This window comes from Pleurodeles waltl, chromosome 4_2 (assembly GCF_031143425.1).
Source record: "Pleurodeles waltl isolate 20211129_DDA chromosome 4_2, aPleWal1.hap1.20221129, whole genome shotgun sequence".
Taxonomy (NCBI): Eukaryota; Metazoa; Chordata; class Amphibia; order Caudata; family Salamandridae; genus Pleurodeles; species Pleurodeles waltl.
This window is the reverse complement of record NC_090443.1, coordinates 1027579824-1027597741: the sequence shown is the minus strand read 5'-3', so window position 1 is coordinate 1027597741 and position 17918 is coordinate 1027579824. Positions and strand designations below refer to the sequence as shown.

At 47.4% G+C, this 17918-nt stretch overlaps 1 protein-coding gene across 1 annotated transcript; it reads right to left on the bottom strand.

Annotated features, from left to right (window-relative positions):
• Positions 1 to 439: 439 nt before the first annotated feature.
• Positions 440 to 17667, bottom strand: LOC138293631 (solute carrier family 35 member E4-like). Its single transcript, XM_069232919.1, has 2 exons — positions 15867 to 17667; positions 440 to 2222 (listed from the first exon to the last, which is right to left on the bottom strand). The coding sequence occupies exons 1-2, from the start codon at positions 16435 to 16437 to the stop codon at positions 1804 to 1806; spliced, it is 990 nt and encodes a 329-aa protein (XP_069089020.1). The 5' UTR covers positions 16438 to 17667; the 3' UTR covers positions 440 to 1803.
• Between the last annotated feature and the right edge of the window lie 251 nt (positions 17668 to 17918).

Sequence of the window (17918 nt, the reverse complement as noted above, 5' to 3'; positions counted from 1 at the left end):
TTTCACCATTTAAAGGTTCTCCAGTTCTCACCCCACTCCTAACTCAAGTCTCATCCCATAACAACCCAATTCCTTTCCGTATTTCACTTAAACTCGTTCCCACTTAAACTCCAATCCTATTGACCTGACTTTGAACTCCAAACAATTCTTCAGCATTATGTATACTCTTATTTAAACAGTGAAACCCCACTTTGCACCCCACTCTGTCATTCTTGTGCCTGTTCCAAATGGTCTCATCTTGTATCTCTCTTCTGTTCAAACCGCATTCCCACCCAAACTGTACTCCCTTTCACATTCCACTTCATTTCATACTAAACACTTTTTCCAGCGAGTAATGTTTCTTTTTCGATGGCCCCATATTGTCTTAGTGATCTGTATTTTTTACAAAGTATGACCTGACAATGGAGTGAGCCTGTTAATCCACAAGAAAGGACTGACACAAGATCTTGAGAGCCGAGTAGTGGTAGGAAGCCCGCTCTCAGCTGGTTTTATTGCACACCCACAACAGACTGGAGCCCTGGGGCCTTCTACCTTTAGTCCTGGCAGTCCAGGCGATCATAGTTCTACAGGCTGATCCCTTGTGCTATTGATTCCAAGAGCAGATTTGTGCTTTGAGTGATTTCCAAAACCCATGTGAGGAAGGTCCCTCCATTTATCATTCAAAGATTAAGTCAACCTGTCCAACCATTTATTTCTCACTGAATTGAGGATTCCCTCCAAATGTCCTACTGTAATCACTTCAATTCATAGATCCACGCTGCCTTTTTTTGCAACGTCATATTTGTTTCCATTTTCCTTACGCCTACCATTGTGGAACCTTTTGACTTGTCCAGTGTTATTCACTTGGTTTCTTGTTCCATGAGGAATTCCTTTCACACTGCCAGTATCAGTGCCTCAGCTCTCATCCAAGGCTGGATTCCTCTCAGCAAATCCTGAGTCGGTGTTTCAATTTTTGATTCCAGGAGGATTTCCTCTTACTCCACGTGTCACCATCTGCCTTTCTCATTCCACACCTGATGACCTGACCATCTCGGACAATACTGTCTTTGTTTCTCATTGCACAAGGTATTACCTTAATCCACTAGTTTCAGGTTTTTAATTTCTCATTCCATTAAGTTGTTCCTTGCAGTCCACTGCTGTCACTGCTTCTGTGTCTTCATTGGTGTCACTGATTCTTGTTCAAGAGGCAATCTCACCCACATCAGTGCCACTTTTTGTTTCATCAATTGTTACTACCTTTCCACGACTGTTACTGTCTCCGTGCCCGGTTCCATGAGGGATCTCTTTGTCCTCACCGGTGTCACTGGTCCTCCTTCTAGAAGACAATTCTGTGCTTACTGGGGTCACAGAGAGAGTCATTCCATTCAATCACATTTCTATTTCTAGTTCCATGAGGAATTCTTGTGTCCTGGCCAGTGTCACTGGTCCCTGATCTGAGAGTGATTCTGGTCCTCACTGCTGTTACTGTTCCTTGATCAATCTTGAAATATTTCTATTCTGTAACTATCTTCCCCTCATTCTCTGTTTCATTAGGTCTTGCCCTAATCCCAACATTATCACAGTCTCAATTTCTCAGCCCAAAAGTGAATTGTCCTATTCAATCAGCATCACCCTCACATGTTTCATGGGGGTTCTCTGACCCCCCTCTTGTTTACTGCTGTCCATTTATCTTTTAATGAAGAAATCTCTTGACCAACCCTGTGTCACTGGTTCTTTTTCTCATTCCACAAAGGAATCTCTTGATAAGTCAAGTCGTCGTTCCATTTCTCATTCCATGGAATTTTTTTGATGCTCAGGTCTTTGTCACCGTTTCTGCCTCTCTTTCCAGGAAGCCACAAGTGAAGCCACAGAGGCAGAGTTTTGGTAGAGGAGAACACCGGACAGTGTCAGGGTTGTGCCAGCCACACCCAGCAGGCTGACTGGACCCCCGAAGAGGGCCTGGGAGGCTACCACATTACCCAGGACCACCAGGTTCCCCAGCAGGTGGAGCGTGACAGCCGAGGTCTGCTTGACCACAAAGAAACTTGATAGATTGTAGAGAACCGAGCTGGCACAGCTGAGCAGCAGCGAGATCCAGAGGCAGGGGCTGCTCCGGGCCAGAAGCTCCCATAGCGCCCCACTCTCGAACAGCAGGGTCCCGCAGAACAGCAGGAAGAAGCTAGGCAGCGACATGACGTACAGGAGCAGAATGGTGTCAATGTTCTCCTCCTGCAGCAGCACACCTGCAAAGAGAATACAAGACATGTTAGAGGACCGGACTCTAAGCATCCTGAGGCATGCTCATTTCTGGCATTCACACTCTTCTTTCAGCCATTTATTGCCCTATAGGTTTAGCTGCATGACGGCTCCTCAGCACAAGGCACAAGAATGTGTAGGACCGGGTCATGTAAGATGCAGTGGGCTCATGGGTCTCTGGCTGTCTACGTTCTGTTGTCTCTTATGTTTCTCCATTAACACTCCAAGCCTCCTGTCTCTCATGGTTCTCCATTAACGCTCCAAGCCTCCTGTCCCTCATGGTTCTCCATTAACATTTCACATTCACTGACCCTCATGGTTCTCCATTACCATTCCAAGCCTCTTGCCTCTCAAGATTCTCCATTAACGCTCCAAGCCTCCTGTCCCTCATGGTTCTCCATTAACGCTTCAAGGCTCCTGTCCCTCATGGTTCTCCATTAACGCTTCAAGGCTCCTGTCCCTCATGGTTCTCCATTAACACTTCAAGCCTCCTGTCCCTCATGGTTCTCCGTTAACAATCCACATCCACTATCCCTGATGGTTCTCCACTAACGCTCCAAGCCTCCTGTCCCTCATGGTTCTCCATTAACGCTCCAAGCCTCCTGTCCCTCATGGTGCTCCATTAACACTCCACATCCACTGTCTCTAATGATTCTTCATTAACACTCCAAGCCTTTTGTCCCTCATGGTTCTCCATTAACACTCCAACTCTCCTGTCCTCACGGTTTTCCATTAACACTCCAAGGTCCTGATTTATACTTTCTTAGCGCTGCATTTGTGTCATTTTTTGACGCAAAAGCGGCGCAAACTTACAAAATTCAATTATGTTTTGTAAGTTTGCGCAGCTTTTGCATAAAAAAATGACACAAATGTGGCGCTAAAAAAGTATAAATATGGGCCCAGGTCTCCAGTCCCTCATGGTTCTCCATTAACAGTTCAAGTCTCCTGTCCCTCATGGTTCTCCATTAAAACTCCACATCCACTGTCCCTCATGGTTCTTCATTACCACTCCGAGCCTCCTGTCACTCATGGTTCTCCATTAACGCTCCAAGCCTCCTGCCTCTCATGGTTCTCCATTAACACTTCAAGCCTCCTGTCCCTCATGATTCTCCATTAATGCTACAAGCCTCCTATCCCTCATGGATCTCTATTAACGCTCCAAGCCTCCAGCACCTCATGGTTCTCCATTACGAGTCCAAGCCTCCAGTCCCTCATGGTTCTCCATTACCACTCCACATCCACTGTCCCTCATGGTTCTCCATTACCACTCCACATCCACTGTCCCTCATGGTTCTCCAATAATGCTCCAAGCCTCCTGTCCCTCATGGTTCTCCATTAACGCTCCAAGCCTCCTGTCCCTCATGGTTCTCCATTAACACTCCAAGCCTCCTGTCCCTCATTGTTCTCCATTATGAGTCCAAGCCTCCTGTCCCTCATAGTTCTTGTTTAACACTCCAAGCCTCCTGTCCCTCGTGGTTCTCCATTAACTCTCCAAGCCCCCTGTCCCTCATGGTTCTCCATTATGAGTCCAAGCCCCCTGTCCCTCATGGTTCTCCATTATGAGTCCAAGCCTCCTGTCCCTCCTGGTTCTCCATTAACGCTCCAAGCCTCCTGTCCCTCACAGGTTTCCATTAACACTAATTGATCCACTAAAAGAACTCTTAGGACGATAACCCTTGGCTGCACACCTGTTAATCCAAAGGATTTTTGTCTGTTCTATTCTTTTTTAGGTGCTATCTGAAAGCTACAATGAACTCCTGGGGCTCAATGAAACATAAAAGCCTCCTCTCTTCAGTACTGAAGACAGTCCTCGGGTGCACAATTAGTAGCTGCAATGCCTTTCACCTCTCTTATTCACACAAAACATATGATTTATACTCAAAATTAAACAATGGTTGAAAGAATTCATTGCACAGCTTTGATAAATAATCACATCACAAATGAAAACATTTAGAGAATGAATAATACAGGTGGATGACGTTGCCTGGAACCGAAGCACAATATAAAAGAGAGAAGGTGAAAGTCATTCTGCCAACTAAGTGTGCACTGGAGGACTGACTTCAATTCTGAGGGGAGCAGGTTTAGATTATGTCTAATAGGAACCCCCATTAAAACCTTGTGCAGACTTCTCAGACAGACCCCTAAGTACACCTGTTTGTGGGTCTACCAGTTAAATGCCAGTGCACTAATAGTATACATTCTCAGTTACAGCCTTTCTGTGGAAGGACCCTATGTTACAGATGTTAGGGTGGGAGGGCTGAGGCAGGATCAGTAATCCCTTCTATAATGTACATTGATTGTCCTTTACTAAGGACCAGATTTACAAACATTTTGCGCTTGGTTTGCGTCACAAAAGTGATTTACTTTTCAGCACAAAACTTGTTTTGGTTGCAAATTTGCCTGAAAGTAATGCAAAGTAGCATAAAGTGCTACCCTGCGTTATTCTGCCTTGAGGGGGTGTTCCATTGGTGGTACATGGGCGCTCCGTTGAACCACCCATGGTTTTTGAAGCAACCCCTATCTACTTACAATAGTAGACCGGGTTTTGCAGCAAAAGATAATGGGCCTGATTACGACCTTGGCGAGGGGATTACTCCCTCCCAAATGTAAAGGATATCCCACCCTCCGTATTACAAGTTGCATTCTATCCTATGGAACTTGTAACCCGGCGGACGGGATATACGTCACATTTGGGACTGAGTAATCCCCTCCGCCAAGGTCGTAATCAGGCCCCTAGTCACTTTGAAGCAGGTGTAAAAAAGAGAAATGTTTTTATTTCTCCTAACTTTTCCCACTGTGCATGGGTGCTGACGTGTGCAGAACACATCTGAAGTTGGAAAAGTCTTAAAGCTAGTCTAAGTATAGTATTTTGTAGGGGAACAGTAGCCATCCAGTATAAAACCTATGCAAGACATGGCACGGATACTGTTGCACTATGGTGCAAATGTGTGTGCCTAGTGCTAGGCAGCCTGATTGTGTGCCTGCACTAGTGAGAGAGCAATACAGTGCCTTCTCATAGTGAATATGGCGCTTTCCTGCTCTCTCGCTCTTTCATGCAACTCAGCACAGCACCATTGTTTGCGGTGCTGCATTGTGAGACTCCCTTGTACATCTGGCCCTACACGTGTTATTGAGGTTTCGAGTGTGTGCACCACTGAAAGGCATTGTCTAGAACATATTCAGAAGTCCAAGAGGCTGTGGTAAGTAAACTTGTTAATGTGCTTCCTGATTTCACAAAGTGTCCTACACAGGAAGTTACACGGAGAATGGGGCGGAGCACCCATGTTCACAGACACAGGGCTATGGAGCTCAGCAGGAAGTGATGTGACAATATCGGCCCAAAAATATGGGTCCAAAAAGAAGGCACAAATAATCAGGAGATCAAAAACGCCATGTACAAAAACAATAATAAACAAGTATTGGCATAGCCAATAGGTCTCACCTTTGGGACCTTATAAGTGTTTAGCCAGAGCTATTGGCTTTGCCAATATCTTTAAGCTGTGTTTTAGAGTAGTGTGGCTGCAAAGTCTGAAGTTGCACAATACAGATATGGGTGTAAATGTAAATGTAGATTTATATAGCACAGCTTATCACCCAAGAGGGTCTCAAGGCGCTGTCCATGGGCACAGGGAGATTACGTGATTTGTCCAGAATCACAGGATGTAGCGCCGTCACGGAGGATCGAACCCCGATCTCTACTTTCCGAGGCGGTCACTCTGACCGCTGCGTTACATCCTCTGCAGAAGTGTCATACACAGGGGATATTTAACGGAGTATAACAGATTGGATCCCTTGATTGCAAGCCATTAGTGTTCTTTGTTGCTGATTTTGAAAATTATAAAAAAGAATTATTTAAAAAAAGAAATTAATAAATTAACTGAAACGGGTAAACAGGGTGGTGGTTAAAATTGTTTATGGCTGAGCTCCTGGCAGCTTATGAGGTTTCAGATGGCATTCAGTACTAGTTACAGAGACAAAGTATATGTGACAGCAGATGCAGTCATGGGTTACTGGTGTGTTTTATATGTGAAACATACAGGCTGACGCTGGATGGTACCCCCTATAAATGTTATAATAGTAATGTATGTCATGTGCCGTAGGATAGGCTACTAGCCAACAGGAAGGGATGTACAATTCAGACTCACAGAACAGCAAGGTCTGGATCTATTAGAAGAACATACATGAAATAAAAAGAGAATGTGCCCAGGGGTGATCTAACTGTGTATGCTGGACAGTCGCTTTTGTAGTGGATAAGGTGGTCATCGAATCTCATATTTAGCAGGTAAGCGCACTACACTGTGTAACTGACGGGCTTCTGCGATGCTTCCAGGCAATGGGAAAAAAGTTTGTGATTTTCTCTAACTTCGAAGTTTATGATGGAACTGTTTGTTGATTAACTGGGCACTATAATATATAACGCATATAAATCAATTCATTGGCAAAAGAAAAGCACGAGACTCCGTGTGCTTAATATGAGTTCAAAATATATTGAGGGTGTCCCATTTAGACTCAGTGAAGAAATCGAGTGGGGGCACTGTGAAATAGTTCATGGAAAATTTTCGTTTAACCGATGGTGCCCTATACAGTTCACATTTGGTCACTTCTGGCAAAATTAATTTTTGATAAATGCTTAGGACCTTTTCTAAATTCCACAGCTGGAGTAAATTCTGCCGTTTCAGTAAACCACCAGAAGTACCATGTATTTGCTAAAAATGAAGAAACAAAAATTAAATTATAAAGTTCACAGGCCCTGCCAGTTCACCCTGTGGTGCTATTTTCCCTGGCATTCTTAAACCTTCAATTGTGGGCTTATAAAGAAAATGTGAAACCGCAAGTCCCCAGATGTAAAAAAAAAAAAAAAAAACTGCCTTGATCAACTCCCACTTCACTTGGACCCCGGGCCAGCTTTAGCGCTGGTTGCGCCCAGTGCGACAATTTTTTTGGTGCCCCCACCCGACCTCCTCCTCGGATTCCCTCACTACCACCCGGCAAAAGTGCCCTTCATGTCTCCATAGCTCCTCTATCACATACATTTCATTTGTTTGAAAGCGCTGGTAAAGACTAGCTTTACTAATCCACTCAGCAATCCACATAAAATATAGATCTGTTCTTTGCAGCAGGCATATTAACCCTCTGAGCTACTTTATGGTGATTCAAAACTGCCGCTGGACAAAACGCCATATCTCTCTCTAGCAGGAACATTAATTACAAGAGTTAACTTGACATTTTAATTGCTTCCTGAAGGCTGGACACACAAGGAACCTTTCAGCAGGTGCTTTTAAATTGCAAGTTTCGTGAGTTATTGTTAAACACAGAGGCCCTCTGAGGTCAGTGCCCCTCCTGTCCTTGTCAGCACCCGGTGCAGCCGCACAGGTCGCACCGCCCTAAAGCCGGCCTTGCTTCGACCAAAACGGACCGCCGTTTTGCAAAATTGGAAATGCGTCAGAGATGATTTAAAAGAGAGACGGCGTTCCTGTTAAAAGCGTAGCATCTTTCAGGGCACAAGCTTGTAGAGGCAGGACATCAGAGTGCCAACATTAACAAAACAAACTAGCATAAGGCACGAACGTGAGTCACTTGCCTGCTAAAGTCCTAAAAGAAAGCAACATGGCTTAAGGAAAGAAAGCACTAGGCCCTAAGAAATAATAAATAAGCAAAAAAAGCAGGAGAGAGGTGTGGTAGGAAAGAATGGGCTCTATAGCAAAAAGAAGCTTGCTTAAAGTGCATTCTGTCTTTTAAAAACCAGGGTAAGGAGGTAAGGTTAGGCTTACCGTGACTTGCTAGGTCGTGCCAAACACTGCGATATCCATTCTGGATATTAATGTGAAAGCTGAATGATACCATAGGGCATTCTGGGATTAGTAGTCTCAGTGCTTAATTTGTAAATAAAGAGGTGCCGGTGCTCAAAGCCCTTCTCTTAAACACGAGGCTGTTGTAATTAAATCTGCCAGCACTGAATACGGAGGCAGCATAATCCTGAAGCCATCTCGGGCCTCTTCAATCCATTTACAGCCACCCCCGACCCTTCAGCTCACTCCAGCAGCTTTCTACTTTCTCCCTTTATGACGCTTTTTCGTTTTTCCATCTTCCGTCTTTCCCATACGTGTCTTTTGCTCGCAGCAAAATGCTTGAGGCATGAGAATAAGCCCCGGCCCTCACAAATAAGTGCCGGTGCTCAGCACCGGAAACAACAGGCACAAATTAAGCACCGAGTAGTCTTTGGTTGCACCATGGATGTGATTAAAGTCAATCAACTGATGAAATTGATTTGTGACAAAAAGACCAGAACTTTCTGAATTAGTAGGCTATGAATAAGCAGCCTGAGAACTTGCCAGCTATGTGAGGCAGCATAGAGGAGACATAAAGCCCGTACTCCCAAATGAACAATGAGCAGCCCCGCACACACTGATAGTAAAAGAGAGAGTGTGAACCCCATCTTTGTGGGCTGCGAGCAAGATTTATGGCGCAGGAGCCAACTGGAGCTGTAAACAAGAGTGAAAGGCACAACTTGGCTGCTCTGCTCCACTTCCTACTTCCGGGGAAGCAGATAGCATGCTTAGCGGTCTGGTGTATGGAGTGCAACAACACTCAAAACATTTGTAGTCACAAGAGCGGAACCCGGGAATGCTGTTTACAGTGGGCACAAAAAATTCCTGACCGGAGTCCAACAGCTGGTCTTTTACCGATATGGTCAATGAGTAAATTAAAGGGGGCAGACTGACTTCAAGGCAAAGCAGAGCAGGAGGCAAGAGGATTGTTAAAGGGGCAGTCTTTGAATGAATAGTAAATGTGGGGAAATAATTTCAGCCCTGTTTAGAAGGAAACTAAAAAAAAAAGATTTACAGGCTTGTTTCCAGTCGCGCTCTTTACAGACCTGTTTTCAATACGTCTTGAAATCACAAGGTGGGGGGGTGCAGCTGTGAGACCAGAGAGCCTTTTTTTTTTCAATGCCAGCAATGCCAGCAGCAACCCCCAAAAAAAGGAGGAGGAGCAGAGGCAATCCCACAAGAAAAAAACATAGTGCTCACAAAGTCACATAAATAACGAAAAGGAGTAAGACTAAGTGTAACAGGGGCAGTCTTCATGGGAGGTTCCAAAAGACTGAAAGGGGGAGCTAAGAAGCACAGTCACCAAAGAGAATCAAGCATTTACGAAGAGCAGTAACACAAACCAATGAAAAAGATGGGAGGGACTTGAAGCCCACATTGTACAAACAGCATGTCTCGAAGAGACAGCACATGCGCAGCCTAGGTGAGACCTAGAAAGAAAAATATAAGGGTTTAGAGACCAATAACTATACATACATAAATATTTGTATCATGGCAATGAAAATAAATGTGGCACAATAGCTCCTGTTATTGGGAGCATCCGTACTAATAAACACACATTCACACGTGTGTTACTAAAGTGCGAAGGTCACATTTGAGTTTATTTCCACAGTGCAGCAAATTTGACAGGAGAAAACACTTTTACTCCCTCGCAGACTGCATGTTGCAGTTACTGCACATAGGGAAACAACTGGCCGGATGCTCACTATTTCTCCTCAATGTGATTTGACCTTGTTGTGCAAATATAACCCCTTGTAGCCTGGTTTTGGTTAAATAACTATTGTCAGAATAAATAGAAATAAAAACGTTGCATGGCATAAACCATATATGCAGATGTGCAGAATATAATATGCTAATTATTTCCATTTTTGAGGAAGGGGAATCTTGTTAATGGTAAGAAACAGCATATTATACTCTGTGCACCTGCATGTATACTGTATGCATAAATATATGTCCATTAATAGAGGCCGAGGAGGCGTGGGGCCAGACAATTTGAAGCTGCTGTCCAAGTTTTAGAAGATCCTTTAAACCTGGGGCAGCACCAAAAACGTACGCATCCTCAGAGCAGCCGGAATAAGGATAAATATTTTCATTTCTCCTTGTTGTTCCTTCTTTCCATGTGTGCTGCATTCTGCAGCAGACACAGAAAGAGGAAAGCGCCTTTTTGGATTGTTTTTGTGCAGGGCGGTGTCCCTTCCTGCTCAAAAACAATGCTGCATGCAACGCAGGCACACTTGCACCATGGCCCTAGGCAGAAAAATTGTGTGCCAGTGCAGGGGAAAGGGACAGAAATGCGCTGTATTTCATAAATACAGTACATTCCTGACCTTTCACATGGGTGTAGGGCAGCGCAGCAAGAAGAGTTTCGGAGCTGGCCTAAGCCAATCTCTCATAAATATGCCCCAGAATTAACATTCTCATTTGCTCTTAATGTTATGGGGGGATTCGCATGGTCAAGATGGTGGAGCCATGCAACACTTATGTACTTGGAATTGCTTCCTTTGAGTATACCCCGAAAATGGCTAAGCGACACTGACAAACGCATTGGATGGTATTCTCACAGAGATACCAGAAGATAAAACTTCTGGGGAATGTTCTTGGCTTGCAAATTGTATATGATGAAACTTTGCCCACCCTCGTCTTACGATTAACTCTTCGCCCATTATCTACAGAAGGGAAAGTTCTGCAGATTTGTCCAAAAAGGTGCCTACATTTGGGACATTGCTGGCTTCCAGCCTGGAGTTCACCTAATCCTTTGGCCACCATGGATGTCCAAGAGTACCTAGAGACTTGAAACATGCTACAAGAGCTTGTAAAGCATTTGTAAAGCACGTAGCTACCTCTGAAGGAGAGTCCCGATAAGTCGAATTCATACTCTCCGTCCAGATGTGGCCTAGCCATGTTGCAGCACTGGCAACGCATGCAGCTGACACATCCCTTGAAAGACCGACTGAATCCGGTCGACCTTCTTTCCCCTGGTATCCGGCTCCCTTACACTTGATTACTTGGTGCCAGAGTGGGGATATAACCTCTGGGTTATACAGCACAGTTGTATCTGAGATGTTCTCTAAAGAGACGAAGTAACACACATGATCACAGCATGAAGGAGTGGTCTGCACTCATGCTGATGCTTGGTAAGGGATCAGAGAGGGGCTAGAATTAAATGTTGATTTTTCAAAGTGCTCCACAACTCCTATTGGACCCTGTTTAGTGTGCACACTGCTGGTCTAAGCCCCAATTCACTGTGATGATGATTTAAGTCACCAAACAGCAATATGATGCATTCACTGTTTTCCTGCCCTAAGCTCAGCTTCTATTGAACCCCTTGCTGTCCTACATGACATCTCTGACATTGATGATATAACTTTTTGCTGGCAAACCTGGATCACCACATCCCTGACGGTGGCGAAGATGTTCAGCCTCGGGCACTGGTGACTGCCAGAGGTTCTGAAACACGCGGAACAGCTGACAGACCTGCTGAGTACGCTCACGTAGAAATGGGCAATATACAACCTGAATGCCCATCTCTGGGGCTTCGACCATTGAAGGTGCTCATTCTTTAACAACTGTCCTACCATGTAAGCCTGTTTTAGATTAGGTCCTCACCAAAAACCCTACTAAAGTCAGAAAAGGAGAAACCAGATTCACCAGCCCAGTACGGGTGGCGAAATTGTCACAAGGGTCTGTACAAGTTTCTGGGAAGGGTTGGTGGTGCAGAAGGTGTTTGGTCAAACTTACCCCACTGAGGCGAATAAAATTTTGAATGCCAGAAAGAGGAATGTCAGTGATGTTGTTAATAATGGCAATGCTCTTGGTGGCATTTGGTGGCTTCTTTCACAGGATACTGCTTCAGGTTGTAGTAATATATACCGCACAGGTCCAGATCTCCGTCCAATGATACGTCTGTCCTGTTCCAGGTCACAGTTATCGGTGAGTGTTGCCAACAACCCATCACCTAATCGCTTTGATTGCTGGCTCTGATGTGTCACTATCGCCCCTGACAATAACACCCCCACCGCAGCACACACATGTTCTGCTGGGAGTTCACGTAGCTTGTCCATGCTTTGGTGCTTTAGCAGTTTCTGTGTAAGTTAATATAGTCTGCTTTTCTCATGTCTGTCTGTCTTTGTTATCCAAGAGCAAAGAGGGACAAACGTGGTGCACCCTAGAGCAGCTGTTACAATGGAGGACAGACACTGGAAGATGCCTTCACTTGGACTGTCCAAGAGCACTGAGGGACAGGCGTGGTGCCAGCCAGAGCAGCTGTGTGACAGTGGAGGGACAGACACTGGATGGTGCCTTCTCCTGGGCTATCCGGGATCTCAGAGGGACAAATATTGTGCGGCCTGGAGCAGCTGTGTGACAGTAAAGGACAGCCACTGGAATGCCTTCTCCTGAGCTGTCCAGGATCTCAGAGGTGCAAACATGGTGTGAGCTACAGCAGCTGTGCGACAGTGGAGGGACAGACGCTGGAAGATGCCTTCTCCTGAGCTGTCCAGGATCTCAGAAGTGCAAACATGGTGTGAGCTACAGCAGCTGTGCGACAGTGGAGGGACAGACGCTGGAAGATGCCTTCTCCTGAGCTGTCCAGGATCTCAGAAGTGCAAACATGGTGTGAGCTACAGCAGCTGTGCGACAGTGGAGGGACAGACGCTGGAAGATGCCTTCTCCTGAGCTGTCCAGGATCTCAGAAGTGCAAACATGGTGTGAGCTACAGCAGCTGTGCGACAGTGGAGGGACAGACGCTGGAAGATGCCTTCTCTTGGACTGTCCAGGATCTCAGAGGTGCAAGCATGGTGTGAGCTACAGCAGTTGGAGACAGTGGAGGGACAGACACTGGAAGATGCTTTCTCCTGAGCTGTCCAGGATCTCAGAAGTGCAAACATGATGTGAGCTACAGCAGCTGGTGACAGTGGAGGGACAGACGCTGGAAGATGCCTTCTCTTGGACTGTCCAGGATCTCAGAAGTGCAAACATGGTGTGAGCTACAGCAGCTGGTGACAGTGGAGGGACAGATGCTGGAAGGTGCCTTCTCCTCAGTGGATGAACAAAACTTGAGAGGGGCCCATCAAAATACATGGAGGGGCCCCCCTCGCCCACCCAGTCAGGAGCTCTCAGGCTAGGTGCCCGCCACCCGTGCACAGTGTACTGTGCTGAGGCCCCCCCCCGAAGCACTCGGGCCCCCACACACTGCGGGGGCCTTTGTTACGCCAGTGCTTCTCCTGGACTATCGAGGATCTCAGAGGGACCAATATGGTGCGGCCTATAGCAGCTGTGACCGTGGAGGAGAGACACTGGAAAGTGGTTTCTCCTGGACTGTCCAAGAGCTCGAGAGGCAACCACGGTGCGGCCTGGAGGAGCTGTGGGACAGTGGAGGGACAGACGCTGGAAGGGGCCTTCTCCTGGACTGTCCACAAGCTCAGAGGGACAAACATGGCGCCACACTCTCACCTAGGCGCAGTAGTAGATTTACACGTGCCCCAACTGTTTGTCCTGAAAATCTAGTTTGGATCTAGCTGAACGCCCTCTAGTCTTAGGCCCATATTTATACTTTTTTTAGCGCCACATTTGCGTCATTTTTTTACGCAAAAGCAGCGCAAACTTACAAAATACAGTTGTAAAAAAAAGACGCAAATGCAGTGCTAAGAAAGTATAAATGTGGGCCGAAGGCCCATATTTATACTTTTTTAGGCCAATATTTATACTTTTTTTTAGCGCTGCATTTGCGTCATTTTTTTACGCAAAAGCGGCACAAACTTACAAAATACAGTTGTCAAAAAATTACGCAAATGCAGTGCTAAGAAAGTATAAATGTGGGCTGAAGGCCCATATTTATACTTTTTTAGGCCCATATTTATAATTTGTTAAGCGCCGCATTTGTGTAATTTTTTGATGCAAAAGCGGCGCAATCTTACAGTTTGCGCCGCTATTGCGTTAAAAAATGACGCAAATGCGGCGCTAAGAAAGTATAAATACGGGCCTTAGGGGCATATTTATACTCTGTTTGCACCGAATTAGTGTCATTTTTTTTTTTACTCTAATTCGGTGCAAAACTAACTCCATATTTATACTTTGGTGCTAGACCCCTCTAGCACCAAATTTATGGAGTTAAAGTCATATTTTGAAAGTGGAGACCTACTTTGCCTTAATGAGATGCAAGGTAGGCGTTCCCGTGCAAAAAATGACTCTATGGCCTTAATGCCATATTTAGGGGCATATTTATACTCTGCAGCATATTTATACTCTGTTTGAACTGAATTAGTGTCATTTTTTTTACTCTAATTCGGTGCAAAACTAACTCCATATTTATACTTTGGTGCTAGACCCATCTAGCACCAAGGCCCTGATTTAAACTTTTTTTGCACCGCATTAACGTCATTTTATGACGCAAAAGTGGCGCAAACTTACAAAATATTGGCCCTTATTTATACTTTTTGCTGCAAAACTGCACTAACTCAGTTTTGCACCAAAAGGTTTAGCACCGGCTTGCACCATTTCTGTGCACCAGCCGGGCACCATATTTATGGAATGGTGCAAGCCTGTGCAAAGGGTAGGCTAGAGTTTAAAAAAATGACTTTAGTCGGGTGGGGCTAGCAGTATAGAAGAAGAGGGTTTAGCACCAAAAAATGGCTTTAGGCAGGTTAGAGTAAAAAAAAATGACTCTAACCAGATTAGCGTTATTTTATGGTGCTAAACCTACCATGCCACATGACTCCTGCCTTAGAAAAGGCAGGAGTCATGCCCACCACCCCAGTGGCCAGCACAGAGGACATGGGTCCCCTGGGCATGGCTATTGCACCATGTGCCATGTATGGGGGCCCATTTCAGGGCCCCCTATGGCACTTTCAAAAATAAAATGCATTTACCTGTACTTACCTGGGATGGGGTCCCCCATCCTCGCAGTCCCTCTAGTGTGGGTGGGGGTGCCCCTAGGGCCTAGGGAGGGCACCTCTGGGCTTATTCCATGGTGTTCCACCATGGAAATAGGGCCACAGGTCCCCTAACACCTGCCCTGACCCTGGTCTTAAAAAATAGGGCAAAGCAAGCTTTGCCCCATTTTTTGACCCCTCCTCCCTCCCTTGCACCATTTTTGCATGGGAGTATAAATATGGTGTTAAGGCCATAGAGTCATTTTGTTGCACAGGAACGCCTACCTTGCATCTCATTAAGGCAAGGTAGGTTTCCACTTCCAAAAAATGACTTTCACTCCATAAATTTGGTGCTAGATGAGTCTAGCACCAAAGTATAAATATGGAGTTAGTTTTGCACTGAATTAGAGTAAAAAAAAAAAATACGCTAATTCAGTGCAAACAGAGTATAAATATGCCCCTTAGCGTCAAAAAATGATGCTAATCTGGTCAGAATCATTTATTTTGACTCAAAACTGCCTAACATCATTTTTTTTTAAGATAGCCTACCCTTTGCACCGGCTTGCACCATTCCATAAATATGGTGCCCAGCTGGTGCTAAAAAATGGTGCAAGCCGGTGCAAAACTTTTTGGGGCAAAACTGCCTTAGTGCAGTTTTGCACCAAAAAGTATAAATAAGGCCCTTAGTGTCATAGAAGTCAAACTTTCAGATAGTGACTGAGGTTGTGCTATAGTGTCCAGTTGCTGTGCCATCCACCCGTGCAGTGCCAGGGCAAGCAGAGACAAACAGGCAGGGACACATGGCTAAAGACACAGGCGACGAACAGGCGGGGGCACACAGACACACAACAGCAGAACACACAGCAGACACGGGGTGCCCTGGCACAGGGAGCCCTGGCACAGCGGCGCAGTTTCCAGAAGCTGGCACACTCACCCTGCTGGATGGACTTGACTCCCCTCAGGACCATGGTGATGCAGATATAAAGGCAGCCGGTGGGGTCAAAGTGCACCTCCCCCAGCACACTGAGGGAGGCGCCCAGGCAGACGGGCAGCATGGCAGCGTACTCCACCGCCCCGTACCCCGGGCCCCGCAGCAGGGCATGGGACAGGCCCATGGTGACCAGCGGGTTGGCAGCGTACAGCATCTGGGCAAAGGCCAGCTCCGCGTGGCGCAGCGCCAGGTTCCCACAGGCCACGCTGGCACAGAAGGTCAAGCTGAGCAGGAGCACCCGGGGGGTGGCAGACGATGGCAGGCGGGCAGGGGGCTCCCCGGGGCGAGAACAGGTCAGCCCCAGCCGCAGCAGGGCCGCGTTGAAGAAGGCGGAGGTCAGCATGTGCAGGGCGGACAGGAAGAGGGGGTAGGGGTAGGCGCACCCCAGGAATACCCACTTGTTGAGGCAGGAGATGCCCACCCCGCTGACCACCAGGGAGGTGGCAGAGCACAGCACCGGCAGCAGTGGCCTGCGGTGGGCGGGGGGTAAATGTATGGGTGGCAGGGTGTCCATGGCCCCCCTCTGGGCATCATGCTCCTTACTGGCGCTGTCGGGGCTTCTGAGCGCAAAGGGCGCGTGGCACTAATGGGGCCCCGCTGCCCACTAGGGGTATGAGCCTGCCCCGGATCCCCAGTGTTCAGTTTGGCACCATTTTGGAATCGGGGTGAAGGAAGGCACCCTGCACTTCTGGGAGACAAATCTCCTCACTCAAGTGAGCCTGGTCTTAATGATGCCAACGGGCAGTGCCAAGCATGCCACAGTTCTACAAGCAGGCAGACACTCTACGTCAGTGCCCCTTTTCGAGTTATTAAAGACTGAAAGAGGCTGGGGGCACGGGGTAATACTCAGTGTTGTGCCTGCTGTCGGTTCACTGATGGCATGGGGCAGCGGGCACTGCTTTGTGTTGGGCAGTGTGTCTCACCTGTGCCCCAAAGGAAATATATTTGTCCTGTGAGGGCGGCCTCAGCTCCATGGGACCCGAGATGTAACCTGGCAAGGAAGTTTGTTGAGAGCCATAGTGATCGGTGCCCCGGGTAGAGGATCTGATGGCAGGAGTCAGTGATGGGGAAACACCCGGGGTACAGGTCAGTGTTGGCACATGGGCAAAGTATGTTAGTGGGGGTCTCAGGTGGTAAATGCTCCTAGCGGGGTCAGTGATGTGAGTTCTCCTGGGCTGGGCGTCATCCTGTGGCAGGGTATCTTGGTGGGGTAAGTGGCGGTGTGTGACCTTCGGTAGGGTATCCTGTTGGGCACAAGAGATGGCTGATGGCGCTTCACAGCCACGCTGAGGGTAAGTGATGGGACTTCAGGGGAGGCAGGAGCCGGTAGGTGCCCCTGGAGGGGTATCCTGGTGGTGGTAGGCGTGGACAGGGGGTCCTGGCAGGGTATTCATCTGACGTACCTGTCAGTGGGTGCCCCTGATGGAGGTAGGCGCTAGAAGGTGCCCATGGGAGGTAGGCAGATGAGATATGTTGTGGGGGGAAGGGATCTGACAGGGTAGTACCCACCTGCTTCTGCCCCCACCCTCCTCTTCCTCCCTGTGTGCCTCCTGCTTTGTCTGCCCCTCTTTTCACCTCCTGTGTCCTCACAGCGATGCCCCTCGGTCTCCGGAAGCCCAGTGTGACCTTGTGCCAGCAGTCCGGGATGAGGCTGCACGGGGGCCCGGGGTCTTCGGGGGCTCTCTGGTCTGGGAGGCAGAGGATGGAGGCGTCTGTCTCTTTCAACGCAGCCTCCCCATCGCCCTCTGTGTGGCGCCCGCTGGCTGATGACGTCACTGGCCGCAGCGAACCAATGAGAGGAGAGGGACCAGCCAGGGAGGAAGAGGCTGGAAGGGATGCAGGGGGTGAAGAGAGAGTCAGAGAGAAGGAAAGGGAGACAGGGAAGGAGAGAGGGGGAGAGGAAAGGAGGGGAGATGCAGAGAGTGAAGAGAGAGAAGCAGAGGGCGACGGGGCAGGAGAGAGGGGGAAAGGAAAGGAGGGGAGATGCAGAGAGTG

What these genes read in the sequence shown, in the direction of transcription:
- LOC138293631 (XM_069232919.1), bottom strand. Translation starts at nt 16,437, where the DNA reads ATGGACACCCTGCCACCCATACATTTACCCCCCGCCCACCGCAGGCCA. An exon ending in AGTCAAGTCCATCCAGCAGG is followed by an intron (nt 2,223 to 15,866) that starts GTGAGTGTGCCA and finishes TTCTCTTTGCAG; the next exon opens with GTGTGCTGCTGCAGGAGGAG.